Source organism: Prionailurus bengalensis, chromosome B1 (genome assembly GCF_016509475.1).
Source record: "Prionailurus bengalensis isolate Pbe53 chromosome B1, Fcat_Pben_1.1_paternal_pri, whole genome shotgun sequence".
In the NCBI taxonomy this organism is placed as follows: domain Eukaryota; kingdom Metazoa; phylum Chordata; class Mammalia; order Carnivora; family Felidae; genus Prionailurus; species Prionailurus bengalensis.
Genome location: NC_057344.1, coordinates 37,992,459 through 38,010,287, shown reverse-complemented (window position 1 = coordinate 38,010,287; position 17,829 = coordinate 37,992,459). Strand labels below are relative to the sequence as shown.

General features: G+C 37.1%; 1 protein-coding gene across 2 annotated transcripts in view; it reads left to right on the top strand.

The window, feature by feature from the left end:
• Positions 1-1,639: 1,639 nt before the first annotated feature.
• LPL (lipoprotein lipase) overlaps positions 1,640-17,829 on the top strand; it is a 33,026-nt gene continuing 16,836 nt past the window's right edge. Inside the window, exons 1-3 of one of the 2 annotated variants that reach the window (XM_043562480.1) lie at positions 1,640-1,650; positions 9,193-9,469; positions 16,560-16,729. In XM_043562480.1, coding sequence (XP_043418415.1) covers positions 9,382-9,469; positions 16,560-16,729 — 258 coding nt within the window. In that variant the 5' untranslated portion in view covers positions 1,640-1,650; positions 9,193-9,381. Of the gene's footprint in view, positions 1,651-9,192; positions 9,470-16,559; positions 16,730-17,829 lie in introns of those variants that run through there. The other variant, XM_043562490.1, reaches the window with a different exon arrangement.

Sequence of the window (17,829 nt, the reverse complement as noted above, 5' to 3'; positions counted from 1 at the left end):
GCTCTATTTTCTTAAGGTTTACACCAGGTTTCTCAGTGTCAAAATTATTGACATTTTGGGCTGGATAATTCTTTGCTATGTTGAGTTGTATAAAGATGTTTAGCAGCATTTCTGGCTTCTACCCACTAGATGGCAGTAACACCGCCCCAGCCAGCTTTCTTGACAAAAATGTCCCCATACATTACCAAATGTTGCCTGTGGGCCAAAATCACTCTTGGTTGAGAACCTATTTTTTTTTTTTTAATGTTTATTTATTTTTGAGAGAGTGAGAGACAGCGAGTGGGGGGGGAGGGCAGAGAGGAAAGGAGACACAGAATCTGAAGCAGGTTCCAGGCTCTAAACTGTCAGCACAGAGCCCTACTGGGAGATTGAATTCAGAGACCATGACCTGAGCCCAAGTCTGAGGCTTAACTGACTGAGCCACTCGGGCACCCAGAGAACCTGTGCATTACATGGCTTTAAAGGGTAGGAATAAATGCTGTACTGGTAAATATTTAGCCTACCCTCTTGGTGAAAAAAACAAAAAAAACAAAAAAACTTTGTACTATTTGGCAATTTCTGTGGTGTAAATACTCCCTTAGTGGCTTATTTAAAGCTACAAATGTCATCAACCTACTTACATAATTCCTAAAGGTTTAACAATCAGCTTTAGCAAGCTGATATAAGTCTGTTTCAGCACATTACAGATAAGGATTCACAGTTCTTGAGTGAATAGAGCATTCCAGCTGAGACTGCTGATGACAATGATCCCTGTGCCAGGATCCTAGCAACCAGGAATAGGCCCAGAGTTCCCACTTTTGTGATCTCCTCTCCTTTCACTGTGGACTTCGCCACCTAGTCTCAATCTTCTTTATCAAGATCCAATGAGATTTGCTTTCCTTGGAATTTTTCACTAAATCTACTACAGCTAAGTCCAAGATGGAAAAGTCTGCATTCAGGCAGGATTGAGATGATGAGATTGCCTATTTTCTCCTGGCCAGTCAAGCAGACAAACTGGGTTCATGGCCTCTAGAGAAAGCCCTTAATAATGTGGACTCAAGGTCCTGGCAGATTTATACCCCTCTTTCAATGCTATTAGGTAATAAGTCAACTGGGTTGACCTGTAGCATGAAATAGTCCAAAAAGTGCATCTAGAGTAGGGTATGTGCACTGGTTTGGGATGGTTGTGCAGAATTTTGTGCAAGGGTCAATTAAATCTCTATGTAGTGAGAGGACATATGGCAATTGGTGTGTGAAGTCAGAGAATAAAGCTTTTAGAAATAATTCCAAAGATCAATTTGCGTGCTGACTTTCCTGGTGGTTCTTTGAGAATTGCCCAGATCTAAGCAAATTCTCAATTCTGACTATGATGACTTAGCCTTTATAATAGTGAAGACTGTTCACATTTCTCACAATGTATTATTAAATTGTTTACATATCTTGAACAAAAAGTATTAGAATTGATACTGAACAACATATACATATCTTTTACCCCAATTTTATGTAATTTTAGCTTCACAAACAAGGGAACTCTAAGCTAAAGACTAATAGAATAATAGCTGATAAATTATATTATAGTCCTTTCTTTAAAGTTATTTTTAAAGTAATCTCTATACCTAACATGGGGCCCAAACTCACAACCCCAAAATCAAGAATCACATGCTCTTCTGAGTCAGTCAGATGCCCCTATATTATAGTCTTTTTATTGGTCTTTTTATTTTTCAAATTAATTTTTAAAATTTAAATCTAGGTTAATTAACATATAGTGTGATAATGGTTTCCAGCAGTAGAATTTAGTGATTCATCAATTACATATAACACCCAATGCTCATCCCAAGTGTCCTCCTCCTATGTTTATCTGTTTCTTAAATTCCACATGAGTGAAATCATATGATACCTGTCTTTCTCTGACTGACTTATTTCACTTAGCATAATACATTCTAGTGCCATCTACATTGTTGCAAATGACAAGATTTCATTCTTTTTGATTGCTGAGTAATATTTCATTATATATAGGTGTGTGCATGTGTGTGTGTGAGTGTACACACACACACACACACACACACACACACAATACACCTTCTTTATCCATTGGTCAGTTGATGGACATTTGGGCTGTTTACATAATTTGGCTATTGTTGATAGTGTCGCTATAAAAACTGGGTGCATGTGCCATTTTTGAATCAGCATTTTTGTATTCTTTGGATAAATGCCTAGTATGTACTGGAAAACATATACATAATCTTTGATAAAATAGTACTCTAACTCTACTAGTGATGACAAAAAAAATCATAAAAATGGCAAGGTTAGTTTTTTTTAAGGTTAGTTTTATACTAAAATATCAATAGAAGTAGGAGAAAAAAAATCACTTATAAAATTATATTGGTTGCTATAACGTATCTAAGTCATGTAATAAAAGTAGAAAGCACTACCATATAATTGCAAATATTTATGACAGTGCAAGCTCAGATAGATCCTCTTGATTTGGTTCTGATTTGCATTTCCCTTTACTTCATTTGTGAATGGCATTACACTGTCATGTTCAGTAATCCATAAGTTTAATTTATCCTTTTAATTATGGATTTTTTACTGAACTATTTTGCTAAAGAAACTAGAAAATAAATTTTAAGATAAATATGAATGCCTTGCAGTATGTACTGATTTTTGTCTTTTAAACTTTTCTTTCCTTTCTTTCTCTATTCAATCATTTGTTCGTATAAATGCTTGATTACCTATGATGGTACCCAACTCTATGTTTAGTGCTAAGGAAACAGAAGCTATGAGATTTCATCCTCAACTTTGTGAGGGCATAATCTCATGCAATTAATAGACACTAAATAACATCATATTATATGTATAATAATCAATAAACGAATACTATTTTGCAGCAAAGGAGGTCATGACAAACTCTCAGAGGGAAATCTGGGAGACTCTGTAAATAAAGAGCTACTTAATAATCTGGCATCCTTCAAAGGCTTAGAAATAGAGTTAGTTACCATTATTACTCAGCAATTCTACTCCTCCATGTATACCCAAGAGAATTAAAGACATACTGCTTACACAAAAACTTGTACATGAATGTGTATTAGCAGCATTACTCATGATGGCCAAAAAGTGTGAATAACCCAAATATTCATTAATTGATACATGGATAAATAACATATGTTATATGCATACAATATTATTTGCTAATGAAAAGAAATGAAGTACTCACTCATGTTTCAACATGAATGAACCTTGAAAATATTATACTAAATGAAAAAAGCCAGCCACAAAAACCACATATTGTGTGATTTCATTTTTATAAAATATTTAGAATAGGTAAAACTATAGACACAGAAAGTAGCTTAGGGTTGGGACTGGGGGAGGGAGAAGAGGGGAATGGCAGTTAATTGGTACAGACCTTATTTGGACATGAATAAAATGTTCTAAAATAGGTCATGTTCACACAACTCTGTGAACATACTAAAAACAATTTAATTGTATGTTCTAAATGGATACATTGGATGACACATGACATATCTTAATAAAGGTATTTTATATTACATTAGTCATATATGAAAAGCTCTTATAATGGCACATATAGCAAGTGCTACATGAGAACTAGCTGTTATTATTTAAAATAAAAATTAAAATGAGAAACAATTTTTCATATTCCAGGTTGCTAGAGATTAAGTAATTCAGTAATACATAGTGACGGCCGGAATTTCCACAATCACTCAACTCTCCTACACTGTAGGTAGGAATATAAGTTTGTGCAGTTTCATTAAAGGACAAGTTGCTTTACTTATTAAGATGATAAATATTCATACTTTTTTACTCAATAATTTTGAAGAATTTGTCTTTTTTCATTGTAGCCTAGCTTATATTATCAAAAGATCTAAATAACTGTGAACAATGCCTGGTTTAATAAATGATGGTACAACTATGTAAGAAAAACTTATATGGCCATAAAAATTTTCAAACAGGGAACTCTTCTTCATAAGCTCATCTATAAGTCACATATTAAATAAAAAAAATTGCAAAACAGTGGTAATGGTGTACTCACATTACGGTAAAAAGATGTGACTTTGTAGATGAATAAAACATACATATGTACACATTTATGCTTGTAAATGCATAGACTTTTCTAGAAAGGTAAACAAGAAAGGGAACTGCTATGGGTAGTTGCTTCTACACAAAGACTAGAAGACTGAAAGTATGAGGTCAGAGAAAGACTTTTGTTTGATTGCACACACTTTTGGACTGCTTTAAATTTTTTGTCTTTTGTGGTTTTATTTTGGTCAAGAATATATTACATTTTTAAATAAAAGGCTAATTAAAAGGAAGAACCAAAATATATGAGGCCAGCAGAAAGCTCCAGTCAGAAAAAAGTTGTCCTTCATTTCTCTAACGCAAATAATTTGGCTTAACTAGACTAGATTATGACAACAAATTTCATAACTACAAAATTCAGTAAAAATTAAAAATAAAAAAAATCTTGTTGTCTCCCCCATTTAGCACTGTATTATCTTTTACTCAGTGTTATTAATTCACCCAACAACTATTGACCAAGAACCTCTTAACTTCCCAGCGCAGTTTGGTGCTGTGGGAAGTACCACAGAGGTAACAAGAACAATACTTTCCTTCATGTTACATATAATTTAACAAAATAAACAAGAAAACCTCAAGTAATAAAAGAGCCTAATGATTACTCAAGTCAATTCTGTCTGAAGGCCCTTGAAAAAGCTTTTTGGAGATGTTAGTGTCACCAGGAAGTCAGCAGGGGGCACTTCAAACATATCTTGTGCTGAGTCTGACTTAGCTCACTTTCAGCTTAGGGCTTTGATGTTTTGTCTGAAGTTACCTCAGAATGTGAAGCCCTAAGCGGAAAACACTGGTGGTCTTACATATTCAAGTCATGAACTAAGTCTCAAAAAAAGTGTTCTTTTATTTCCTACATGGATTTAAATTTTAAGTTTTCTTTTTTTGAAAAAAATTTAAAATAAAACTACTTATAAATGAACATGGATTATAAGTCCAGTAGGTTATTTGTGGGGACATTCCTTTTTTGTTTTTATGACCTGTCTTCTAGAAAAGACTTACATCCTTCTCCCCTTCAGCCAGTCACAGTTCTGCTGTGACAGCATCTATCTGGTATGTTCTGATGTGTCTCCCTCAACATAAGGCCTTGTTCCAAGACATGCCATTGAAACGCATTGGCTTTTGTTATTGTTATTCTCTCTTTCTTTTAAAAATTATCTTTTATTTCTCTCCTGAACTTTATTTAGAAAAATCTTTTAATGCTAATGTTAAAACATTAATGATTTTAATGATTTATTTATTTTTATTTATTTTTTGTTTGTTTGTTTGCTTTCTTTTGTTTTTAGAATAAGGGACGGGTAGAATATCCCCAACTCAAGAAAACTAAAATCCTTAAACTGTGTCTGGATTATTTAACACCATACTTCTATTGTTTGAAGCAATTCTTTCCACACTCCACAATTCCTTCACCCCAAAGCAAAGAAAGTAACACTGGTTCCTTTATTCAAACCTGGTAAAGGAAGGAGACAGTAGCAAATTGGCTAAATATAATATTTATTTGTAATTTATATTTTTGAAAATACAACATCCACTTTACCAATGGAGAGCTATACTCTCTGAATTTAGCCATCTTTTGAACTGCTACTTGGAATTTCTTCAAAATAGCTTTGCTAGGTAATAAATAAAAGAAGTCTACAAGACCAGCATCCCCACTTAACAACTGCCCAGTAGGACAACTCCAGTCTCAGGCACCACATCCCAGACCTATGATCTCAACTTCATCCTCACTCTCACTGTCACATCACCATCCTTGACAGATGCAACTTGTACTCCTCCCTGTCAACAATTTAATGGTTAAGTGGCACTGGAAAAGTCTTTTATGACCATTTTTGGTTAACATTTTGGTTTTATTTTTTTTTATTAAAAGTCAGTAGACTTCAAGTACTTTTTGTATTTATAAGTTTATATTTATATATATATATTTATTTAAATATATTTATATATATTTATTTTCATTAACCAAGTTCTTTTCTACATTAAATGTAATTTTTGTGATAGAGACCAGATCTACTTCAGTATAGATGTTCTTTTAGACCCTAGACATTCCATCATATTTTAATGTAACAAAAAATATATGCCTTAAATTATGCATGTACAACAAACATCTGCTTCTCAGCCTTTCCTAGCTTATAATTGCAGCATGATTAGCATATAACCATCAAATACATTTTTTTCTTTCTTGGGATTGCCAAAGAAAAAAACGTATTTTGTGACTTGTGGTTACTGTTATTTATTCTTCCTTGAGTTTCATCTTCCCTCAACTGTGCAATGGGAATATTATTAAGTCCAGGGTATTTTTTTGTAGTGATTAAACACAGAAAGGGTTGTAAAATGCTCAGTGTGTGCAAATAGCAGTCCCTTAATCTAAATAATAGAGGATATGCAGACAGAACTTCACTACTGGAGTTTCTGGTCCTTTTTTTAGGTATGCCCATTGAACTTTTTATTTACATTATTTTAAACTTATACTAGGAGCAAGCGTCGTGCTGTTGAGTGCTGGTTTGTCAAACGTTTATAAAAAGTTTAGCTTTTTTAATCTGAAGCTTTTAAAATCTGTTATAAAGGAAATGCCAATTATGGAAACAGTCATGCGTCATGCTATGGGTAATCAAATAACTTTGCTGACGTTTGGACTAGGCATTTCACTGAGGCACTTTGCTAACATGTGGAGACCAACTTGGGCCTCCTCAGAACAACTCAGGCCTTGAGAACAGCCAATCAGGAGAGCGCGTTGCCACCACACCCACCTGTCCACTGCTTGTCCACTAATTGGAGCCAACTGTCTCCTTTTTTACCAGGCTGAATTGCTATGAGTTCATTCTTCCTGGAAATCTCTGCAACTCTTGTAGACATGCAGCATAACAGCACAGGCCGCTCCAAATCTGGTGTCATGTTTATTTTATTTTATTTTATTTTATTATTTTATTTACTTATTTTTTTTAAAGCATAGATTGAGAGGTGAAAGCACTTCATTTCTTTATTCTTTCCTTTTTATTTTTTTTCCTTCCCCTCCCCCATGGTCTTCTGGTAAGTTTCTCAGGATCCACATAAGAGTGAAAACATATGGTATCTGTCTTTCTCTGTATGACTTATTTCGCTTTAAAGGTAAATTTATGGAGGGTATGTTATTGTTCCTAGGAAAGGAGAAATATTGAGCATCCCAGGAAAGATATTCTAAAGGCAGTTCACAGTTACCAGATGGATAGGATAAGCGTGCATCTGAAGATGAGGTACAAGAGTTCAATTACAATGCAATTCCCTTTAAGTTTCTAACCACCCCCCCCCACCCTCAACACACACACACACACACACACACATGCCTAAAGGACTTCATCAGTAATTCACCTTCTCTCTGAAACTGATAGTCATACTTACTGACTCAGGCAGCTTCTGCAGAGTGCCAAAAACCAAATTGAATGGGTAAAAAAAAAAAAAAAGTTTGGTGAGGGGAAAAAAAGTCAACATCCTATTTGATGGAATTGATTAGTCTTTTCCAATGTAGACACCTAACAGATTTGCTTTTCATTTGTATGGAAAAGATGTTTGTGAAAACAGAAGCAGTAACTAGATAGCCCAATTTCTCCTCCCAAAATAAAGCAAAGAAGGAAGGCTAAGCTAAAAGTACACTGCCTGAAAGAAAGTGAAAATTTCCCATTGTTAACTCTTCCCCTGTGTCTCACTCCCACCTTTCAATACTACTATTCATCCATCCCTCCAGTGCTGAGCTCTACTCTATTTATGTGGAATCTATTTTGCTGTCATCACCCATCACATTTAATTCACATGTTAGCCTGGAAATTCACTATGGCAGGTCAAATAGAAGTGCAGCTACTGAGCACTGACCCATATGCTAATGCAAATTCTTTACATATAGAAAGATATTTGAAAGTATTATGAACATTTTGGTGAAAAAAATATGCAATGTGATTTCATTATTCTTATTTTACTTGCATACCTCAATACAACATTTTTTTAAATGTCTATTTATTTTTCGGGGGGGGGGGGATGGGCAGACAGAGAGGGAGAACACAGAATCTAAATCAGGCTCCAGGCTCTGAGCTGTCAGCCCCAAACGTGGGGTTGGAACTCTGGAACCATGGGGATCATGACCTGAGCACAAGTGGGATGCTTAACTGACTAAGCCACCCAGGTGCCCCAATAGAACATTTTAAATAGTTTTATTAAGATGTAATTTAGGTACCATAAATTTAGGTACATAAACAAGTCAATGTTTTTAGTATATTTAACTAAAACCATAATGTAATTTTAGAATATTATTTATCACCTTCCCCCCAAACTCCTCCACTCTTCCCCATCTCCAGGCAAACACTAATCTACTTTGTTTCTAAGATTTGTCTATTGTGGATATTTTATATAAATGTGTTTTCTATAAACACATACAATATGTGTTTTTCTTTTTTTTTAAAATGGGCTTCTTTCAGTTCACACGACAATCTAGTTTTAAGTTGTTTGACCTCAATATTCTGTCTGTGAGGATAAAATGTCATCCTTGAATTCTTTTATGAGTTTGAGGATTGGGTATAATTTTCATGACAGAAAACTTAAAAACTGGTTAAAGCAAGAGGGCTTTTCTGCGCCAGGTATGTTAATCCATTTTGCCAATGTTAATATACAAGATTGTGCAAGCATGAGCCACGGAACAATGTGTGTCCATGGATCCCTAAATTGACATTGTCCAGGAGAATTTTGGGGGAAAACAAACAACAACAAAAACACTGCAAGTCACAAACAGGATCCATTAAAAGACAAGTGTAGTTTAAATACTTATGAAATGTAGTTTAACAGTTTAATTTCCCATCTTTGGAAAACTGGTGATTGCAGAGTATTTAACATAAATCCATATAAATTTGTGTTTCGTGGATAGGGGGCCTTTCTGAGCTAGAATCCTTAGGAAAAGCAAATAGGAACTTTACAGAGAAAGTAAATTCTCCCTTCTGCCCTTTCCCCCTCTTTTCTCTGGCAGGGTTGATACTCATTACAGTTTGCTCAAATACTTGGAAGAGAATTTAGAGCCCTCCCCCCAACTTCTGATTTTAAAGCCAATAGATGATGAGGTTTATTTGCATATTTCCAGTCACATAAGCAGCCGTGCAGTGGAAACACTGTCAGACTCCATTCTCCCTTCTTCTCCTCAGAGGGAACCTGCCACTTCTAACTGCCCTGCCCTCCGTTTTAAAGAGCAACTTGCCTCACGCTGAACCGCGCCTCCAGCCTGCTCCCGTCTCAGGCTCAGCTGGTCCAACACTGTTCGCGCTCCTGCCAGAGCCCTGTAGCTCCTACAGAGAGCCCTGCCCGGAGATGGAGAGCAAAACCCTGTTCCTGATGGCTCTGGGCATATGGCTCCAGTGTCTGACCACCACCCGTGGATGGGTGGCTGCCGACGACAGTAAGTTTTGCGTGTACACTCCCCTCCACCTGCAGACTTCACTCTGTGGCCACTTCCACAAGTTACAAGGATGGGAAGGAGGAAACTGAAAGGGGTTGCAGAGGCACCCTGGAAACTTTCCTAGCCAGAGCGCCAGGCCGGGAGAAGAGTCACTGGGCTGGGATCCGGGAGGGGCAGGGAGGGAATTCTCCCTCGGATCTTGCTAGAGTCTTGCTGGAGTCTTTCCCTCGTTGATCCTTCCGATCTGGCTGAGGCCATATTTCCGGGTACGTAGGCTCAGAGACGAAGAGTAGCGGGTAGCATGAGGGGCGGACAAAGAGAGGTCGGAGGAAGGACTTAAATGGTGGAGATCCATAACTCTCTCGCATGCGGGCTCTGGAATGAAAGGCGCGCGGGTCAAGGTGACCCTGGCGCAGCCGCGACCCGGGCTCCGGCCTTCGTGAGCACCGACAGAGTGGCGGCTTCTGTAAGAGAAGGCCACGAAGAGGAGGGGAAGAAGCGTTGTGGGTATCTTAAAAGCACCGGGCACCAGCTCTCTGCCTTGACAGCGTAGTGGGGGACTGAGTCGCGTAGGTGGCAGCGAGTCCTGCTGTGCCAGCACCCTGCACCCCTTCCGGAGCTAGGAAGCTCGCCAGTTTCCTTTCTTTCTTTCTTTCTTTCTTTCTCTTCCTCTTTCTTTCTTTCTTCTTTCTTTTATTGAAGAGGGAGAGAGCGTGCATGAGTCGGGGAGGGGCAAGAATCCCAAGCAAGTCCCTTTCAGCTTAGAGCCCCACGCTGGGCTGAACTCAGGAACTTTGAGATCATGACCTGAGGGGACTGAGACACCCAGGCACCCCTCCCTAGCTTCCGTTCTTGCAGATGCAACTTTTCTTAGCACCCAGAAAACCTAGGGAAGAGTTGACCCTCCTGATAACGTGTCGCAGGGACTAGCTGTCTGTCGCCACTGACTTGGAGGTTACGGGTTTTGCAATTGGCTATCCTTAATGTCCTGGGAACTCAGTCCTGCTCTGACCTGAGAAGCAGCTGCTAGCAGTGGGGCTTCAGGGAGTTTACCCTTGAACCTCAGTCACCACCCTGGAGTCCCTGGCGTGCTAGGGTTAAGGTGCTACAGGAGAGATGTGAATTTCTTTATTGTAGGGAACACACAGGCCCAGCTCCAGACCCTTCCACTATGGAGGCAGCAGGCCTGCCCTTGAACTTTGGTTCATCTAATATACAACAACAACCAAAAACCAACTGAAGCAAGTTATAAAAGGAGGCAACATTTTTTTCTCTCTTCCCTGGTAAAATTGCAGTTAGGTCAGTGTCACTTGGATGTGCTCTCAGGTAGCATGTCCACAGACATTCAAATTATAGTTGTTTGTCCATGACTTTTCAGTTGAAAGTTTATTTCAGCAGTGTGTTGTGATAGAACATTTTTGTTAGGGTTATTTAAAAAAAAGTAGATTTCATTAATATGATTGAATAAAAAAAGTATCTTTTCTGTCATATCAGTTTAAGAATATTGGAGGTTCAATTAGAAAGTCTTAAATATCTTATATAGTGTCATGTTCCCTTCATAGTTCCAAGAAAATGGTAGGAACAAACTCCAAATTCTTATTTAAGAAAATACACCATGGTGTGATGTTCCTTTTACCATAAACACCCGAATATGTGTTGTCCACAGTTTGTTTTTGCTGGCTCCTTAGCAATTCATGACCCTAAATTCCTGGTCTAGTCAGTGTCACCTCTCTGGTTTTTAGATTCCTCAACTCTAAAATGAGGAGTTCAGACTGCACTCAAAATTCTCTTAGGCTGGGGTGCCTGGCTGGCTCAGCCGATGGAACATGCAACTCTTGATCTTGATCTCTGGGTTGTGAGTTTGAGCCCCACATTATGTGTAGAGATCACAAGAAAATAAATAAAATCTTGAAAAAAAATTCTTGTAAGTGCCTCTAATTCATACTCTTTGATTTAAGTAGACACTTTGTGATTGATGAATTAAATTGGATTTTAACCAACACGTGCTTTTCCTGGCTGTAAATGTATTAAGGGAAGAATCATTTTTAAGTACACTTGAAATTAATCCCTTCTATCCTTCCCTCCCACTCTCACTCCACCACCCCCCACCCTTTATATTATGCCTCTCCCATCACAGCAAATTTCCACCCCTTTTCTCCTCCAAATGAATTCATCTAGGAATGTAAGAATTTCATAGCCAAAGGATACAAGTGTGAGAGAATGGTAAGCAGCACCTTCTCTGGGCTCTGACTTTACTTATTCTTGATGTTTTTCTAAGATGAAAGTAAGGATATGAGGCACTGCCCTCAGGCACTTTGTTCTTGGAGCCACCTCAGTCTCTGCAGAGCCTCATTAGGAAACTTGAAGAGCTAAGCAAGGAGCATATGGGTCAGTGCTCAGTAACTGCACTTCTATTTGACCTGCCATAGTGAATTTCCAGGCTAACATGTGAATTAAATGTGATGGGTGATGACAGCAAAATAGCAGATTCCACATAGAGTAGAGTTCAGCACTGGAGGGATGGATGAATAGTAGTATTGAAAGGTGGGAGTGAGACACAGGGGAAGAGTTAACAATGGGAAATTTTCACTTTCTTTCAGGCAGTGTACTTTTAGCTTAGCCTTCCTTCTTTGCTTTATTTTGGGAGGAGAAATTGGGCTATCTAGTTTACTGCTTCTGTTTTCACAAACATCTTTTCCATACAAATGAAAAGCAAATCTGTTAGGTGTCTACATTGGAAAAGACTAATCAATTCCGTCAAATAGGATGTTGACTTTTTTTCCCCTCACCAAACTTTTTTTTTTTTTTTTTACCCGTTCAATTTGGTTTTTGGCACTCTGCAGAAGCTGCCTGAGTCAGTAAGTATGACTATCAGTTTCAGAGAGAAGGTGAATTACCGATGAAGTCCTTTAGGCATGTGTGTGTGTGTGTGTGTGTGTTGAGGGTGGGGGGGTGATTAGAAACTTAAAGGGAATTGCATTGTAATTGAACTCTTGTACCTCATCTTCAAATGCACGCTTATCCTATCCATCTGGTAACTGTGAACTGCCTTTAGAATATCTTTTCTGGAGAAGTGTCTATTCATGTCTTTTGCCCATTTCTTCACCGGATTCTTTGTTTTTTGGGTGTCGAGTTTGGTAAGTTCTTTATATTTTGGATACTAACCCTTTATCTGATATGTCATTTGTAAATATCTTCTCTCATTCCTTTTTGTAATGAGAGGATTTGTAAATATCCTCTCTCATTGCCTTTTAGTTGTGCTGATTGTTTCCTTCGCTGTGCAGAAGCTTTTTATTTTGATGAGGTCCCAGTAGTTTATTTTTGTTTTTGTTTCCCTTGCCTCTGGAGACGTGTTGAGTTAGAAGTTGCTGTGGCCAAGATCAAAGAGGTTTTTGCCTGCTTTATCCTTGAGGATTTTGAGGCTTTCTGTCTTACATTTAGGTCTTTCATCCATTTTGTGTTTATTTTTGTGTATTGTATAAGAAAGTGGTCTCCAGTTTCATTCTTCTGCATGTCGCTGTCCAGTTTTCCCAGCACCACTTGCTGAAGAAACTGTCTTTATTCCATTGGATATTCTTTCCTGCTTTGTCAAAGATTAATTGGCCATACATTTGTGGGTCCAATTCTTGAGTCTCTATTCTGTTCCATTGATCTGAGTATCTGTTTTTATGCCTGTACCATACTGTCTTGATGATTACACTTTTGTATTACAGCTTGAAGTCTGGGATTGTGATGCCTCCTGCTTTGGTTTTCTTTTTCAAGACTGCTTTGGCTATTTGGGGTATTTTCTGGTTCCATACAAGTTTTAGGATTGTTTGTTCTAGCTCTGTGAAGAATGCTGGTGGATGGAACTAAAGTGGATTATGCTAAGTGAAATTAGTCAGTCAGAGAAAGACAAATATCATATGACTTCACTCATATGAGGGCTTTAAGACACAGAACAGATGAACACAAGGAAAGGGAAGTAAAAATAATATAAGAACAGGGTAGGGGGACAAAACATAGATACTCTTAAATATGGAGAACAAACAGAGGGTTACTCGAGGGGTTGTTGGAAGGGGGATGGGCTAAATGGGTAAGGGACATTAAGGAATCTACTCCTGAAATCATTGTTACAGTATAAGCTAATTTGGATGTAAATTAAAAAAATAGAATTAAAGAAAAAAGAATATCTTTTCTGTGATGCTCAATATTTCTTCTTTCCTAGGAACAATAACATACCCTCCATAAATTTACCTTTAAAGCGCTTTCACCTCTCAATCTAATTTCATCTCTGTGAGTTATTATCCATGTTAAGTAAATACCTTGTCTTTGTTTATACACTTAGAATTTTAGCTATTTAAGAATTTAGAAATAAAGATTACATAGTCAAGAAATACATTAACTTGTACCTTGCCTGGTATCCAAGTCCTACCTTAGTGCTGAATAAGGCCATCTGATGGGAACAAGTCAGAGTGGTTACGTTGCTATGGTAAGTTGAATTCAGGATGGAAGCACTTATAAAGGAATATACCTTAGGCAGCCCCCTTCCGACTACCCTAAGGTAGCTTTAATTTCTAAGGGGATCTGATAAAAAAGATCTTTATCCCCTTAGAAAGATAAGTGCAGTCATTAATATCATTTTCATGTATGGAAATCAGTAATTCCCTTAGTAACAATTGAGTCAAATCACTTCATCTGTCTGGCAAGAGCAATTCTAGTGTATATTGGAACAACTAAAAGTAACAGCTGGCCCATATCAATTGTGTGAAAAGATAGGCTTGGAAAGTACATTCATCTTTAGGATGCTGAGACACTCTTGCAAACACCAGCAGTGTGAAAATTTCTGTCAGAATGCCAAAGAGAAAGAAAAACTGACTAAACACTAATACCATTTATGATCATGTATAGAACTGACATAGAATTGAAAACAGCACATAGCATATAGAGTGGTGCAATCTTCCTGTCAAATGCTTCATTATGCTTTCTGTAACTTAAAATAAAAACTAATCTCCTTGAGAAGTGAAATAAAAGTCTCCAAATACAAATTTGTTTGAGAATGTATGAATTTCCTTTTTTTTTTTTTTTTTTAAATGTAGAAGTTATGTACCAAACAGGAAATGTTGGTAGTGGAAAATTGGACCTCTCAATGGGCTATGCAGATAATCTGTATAGAATCTATGAATTTAATAGACTTTTTTTCATGGAAATTCACAAAGCTAGCCTTAATAATTTCTGAGAATATCCTTAGTTATTTCAAAACCACCAGCAACTCTAGGGCCATCATGTTGCATAACTCTAGGGGAAAATAGACCAAAGTGAGTGGCATCCTCTGGAGCTATGTAAAGCAGTAGTCTTAAATAACAGTTTAACAAATAGGTGGTGGGTGGGATATGTCTGCCAGGTCACTTGGATGATTTCTACTTTGAAAAGATTGATAATCAAATATGTTAAAATAAGATTATTGAGGAGGGATGAGTTATTTGATGTGGAGAGATGAGACAAGGTGAAACTAATTTAGTTTGAAATTTTCTAAAGTGCTTCCTAACAATTAAAAAAAACATTCTTGGGTATTTAGAGCAGAATAAGATTTAAAAATCTACATTTTTTTCTACTATCAGGCAAATAATAAGGCCATCAGAGTACTACCTGGTTAGGAAGGAAAAGGAAGACCTGCATCTTCAAATAAGATGGAAGGCCAAGTGTATTTTTGATGGGTGAATGGCTTTCAAGTGCAATTTTACTATCTGTAAATTAAAAAAACCTTAAATAGCAATAGTTTACCACACTCTCTTATTTGAATAAATTATCTTAGAATGTTCAGGTGCTAGAGATGAGAGAGAGAGAGAGAGAGAGAGAGAGATCAACTTGTCACCTATAATGAATGACTTAGCAAGTAGCCACAATATTGCTTTAGGAATTTTAGAAAATAATTAAAAAGGAAAAAGTTGACCAGTACTCAGCTAGCTACATGAATACCTGTATATTCATTATACCATATCATTCTTGTTTTTATTTTGGCCTGGATTTTGCAATGTTATTTGAAATTACAGATTTTCAGCATTTGAATTGTGAAAAGAGTAAATTTAGATTAAGAAATTAGAAGTACCAATTATTTACCATCTGAGTTTTAAGTAGAGGAATCTAAAATCTACAAATTATTACCATTTTATAGTAAATAATTTTTAATTTTTTTCTTGACAAGAAAGTAAATAATTTCCCCTAATATAACTTCCCTTTGATTGTGTTTGCTTTGTAGAAGAGTTTGATTTTATTTGCAGCAAAATTTATTTCAAGCATTCACTGTGGTATTAGATGAAGTTTTATCAAAATTTAGAGTTATTGTCAAGAGATTCAAATGGTAGGCTGAAGCTTATTTCTCTCCTTATTCACTTTGGGATTGACTATGAAGAATCAAAGTGGATTCTTTCCCAAACCTGCTCTGCTGTAGTTTTGTAATTACAAAGCTATAAGCTATGACTTTGTTTAAAAGACAGTAAAGACATAAGAAATAATAGAAAAAAATATTTGGGTAAAGTATTAACCAGTTCACACATAGTATATGCATTTTTGAACAACCCACTAAATGATTTTTCAAAAATATTTTTAACTGAGGTACCTTGCTATGGGGGTGGGAACAACTTCATATAAAAACTTCCTCAAGCTTCCAAATTTTCTTACTGCTACTATTTTTTAAAGTTATGTTATTGCAAAGGAAACAACCTTTTCTCAAGCCTATTATACATTTTGGGAAAAGCATTATGTTGATATAATCCAATATTGAAAGAGGGTGAAAAATAATATATGAATTTTACAATGCAAGAGCCATGAACCAATGTTCTTTAGAAGAATGAGTTTTGAATTGTAACCAAGAGACCTGGATTCTGGTCTCTGTCAACTTCTATTACTAATGGAGAATTAGTCATTCTCTTGCTTAACTGACTGAGCCACCCAGGCACCCCAAGTCATTCTCTTTCAATCTACATTTATTAAAAAAAATAGAAATAAAAATATCATTGGTGGTAGTTGCTTACAAACCTAAAACATACCATAACAACAAATAAAACAAACAACCCTCCAATTAGCCACCTATCCAATTTTTCCTTTTCAGGAATTACAGGAGGAAGAGATTTTATAGATATCGAAAGTAAATTTGCTCTAAGGACCCCTGAAGACATAGCTGAAGATACTTGCCACCTCATTCCTGGAGTGACAGAATCTGTAGCTAACTGCCACTTCAACCACACCAGCAAAACCTTTGTGGTGATCCATGGCTGGACGGTAAGACAGTCTTTTTAGAAAAGAGATTGGGGTGACCCAGGCATCTTGACCCCGTGATGAGTTGTTGGGAACCCCGTGATGAGTCTTCATATATCCTGTACTTCTGCTTGCTTTCCTATGGCCTTACTTCATTTTTATTTAAAAAATTTTTTTTTAATGTTTATTCACTTTTTGAGAGACAGAGCATGAGTGGGGGAGGGGCAGAGGGAGAGGGAGACACAGAATCCAAAGCAGGCTCCAGGCTCTGGGCTGTTAGCACAGAGCCTGGTGCGGGGCTCAAACCCATGGACCATGAGATCATGACCTGAGCCACCCAAGCGCCCCTCCTATGGCTTTACTTTAAACTTGAGTACAGGCAATTCTGGCTCAGGGTGGGATTATGGAATCTAAAATCACAGGTTCATGAGTATTTTCCCCCAGATAGTGCCTACCTTCATTTTACTACAGTCCCTAGTTGGTGCCCTTGAATCAGCCATTCTTGTGAGTTGGGAAAACAAGGCTTTGCTCACCTACAGAGCAGAATGTACATTTTCAGTTTAGTAAACCAGTACACACCTGGTATGATCCTGATTCATGTAGCACATTGCCAAGGCACATGCTTTCCTAAGGGAAACAACCTGTCAGAGGGAGGAGAGGGTTAGAGTGGAGTGAGGAAGTATTGATTCTGGCTCTGGCTTTGCCATTCTCCAGCTCTGTGAAGTGACTGATGCTACTTCTTATCTCTGGGCCTCAGTTGACTGATGTGTAAGACAAAGAGGTTAGACTAGTTGTCCCTCTACTTCCAACATTCTCCAATTGTAAACTTTAGGGAACTTTTTTATAGATGACAGAGGGCTAGCCAGGGAAGTGTCATGCAAAATGATTAGAAAAGGTGAAAACTGTGGTTACATTTAAAGAATGTGAATAGGTGATGTGGATTAAGGAGTGCACTTGTGATGAGCACAAGATGTTGTATGGAAATGTTGAATCACTAAATTTTACACATGAAACTAATATTACACTGTATGTTAAGTAACTGGAAATTAAATTAAAGCTTAAAAAAAAGAAAACAACAACAACAAAATAAAGAATGTGAATAAAGTAGTACTCTCTAAATATGT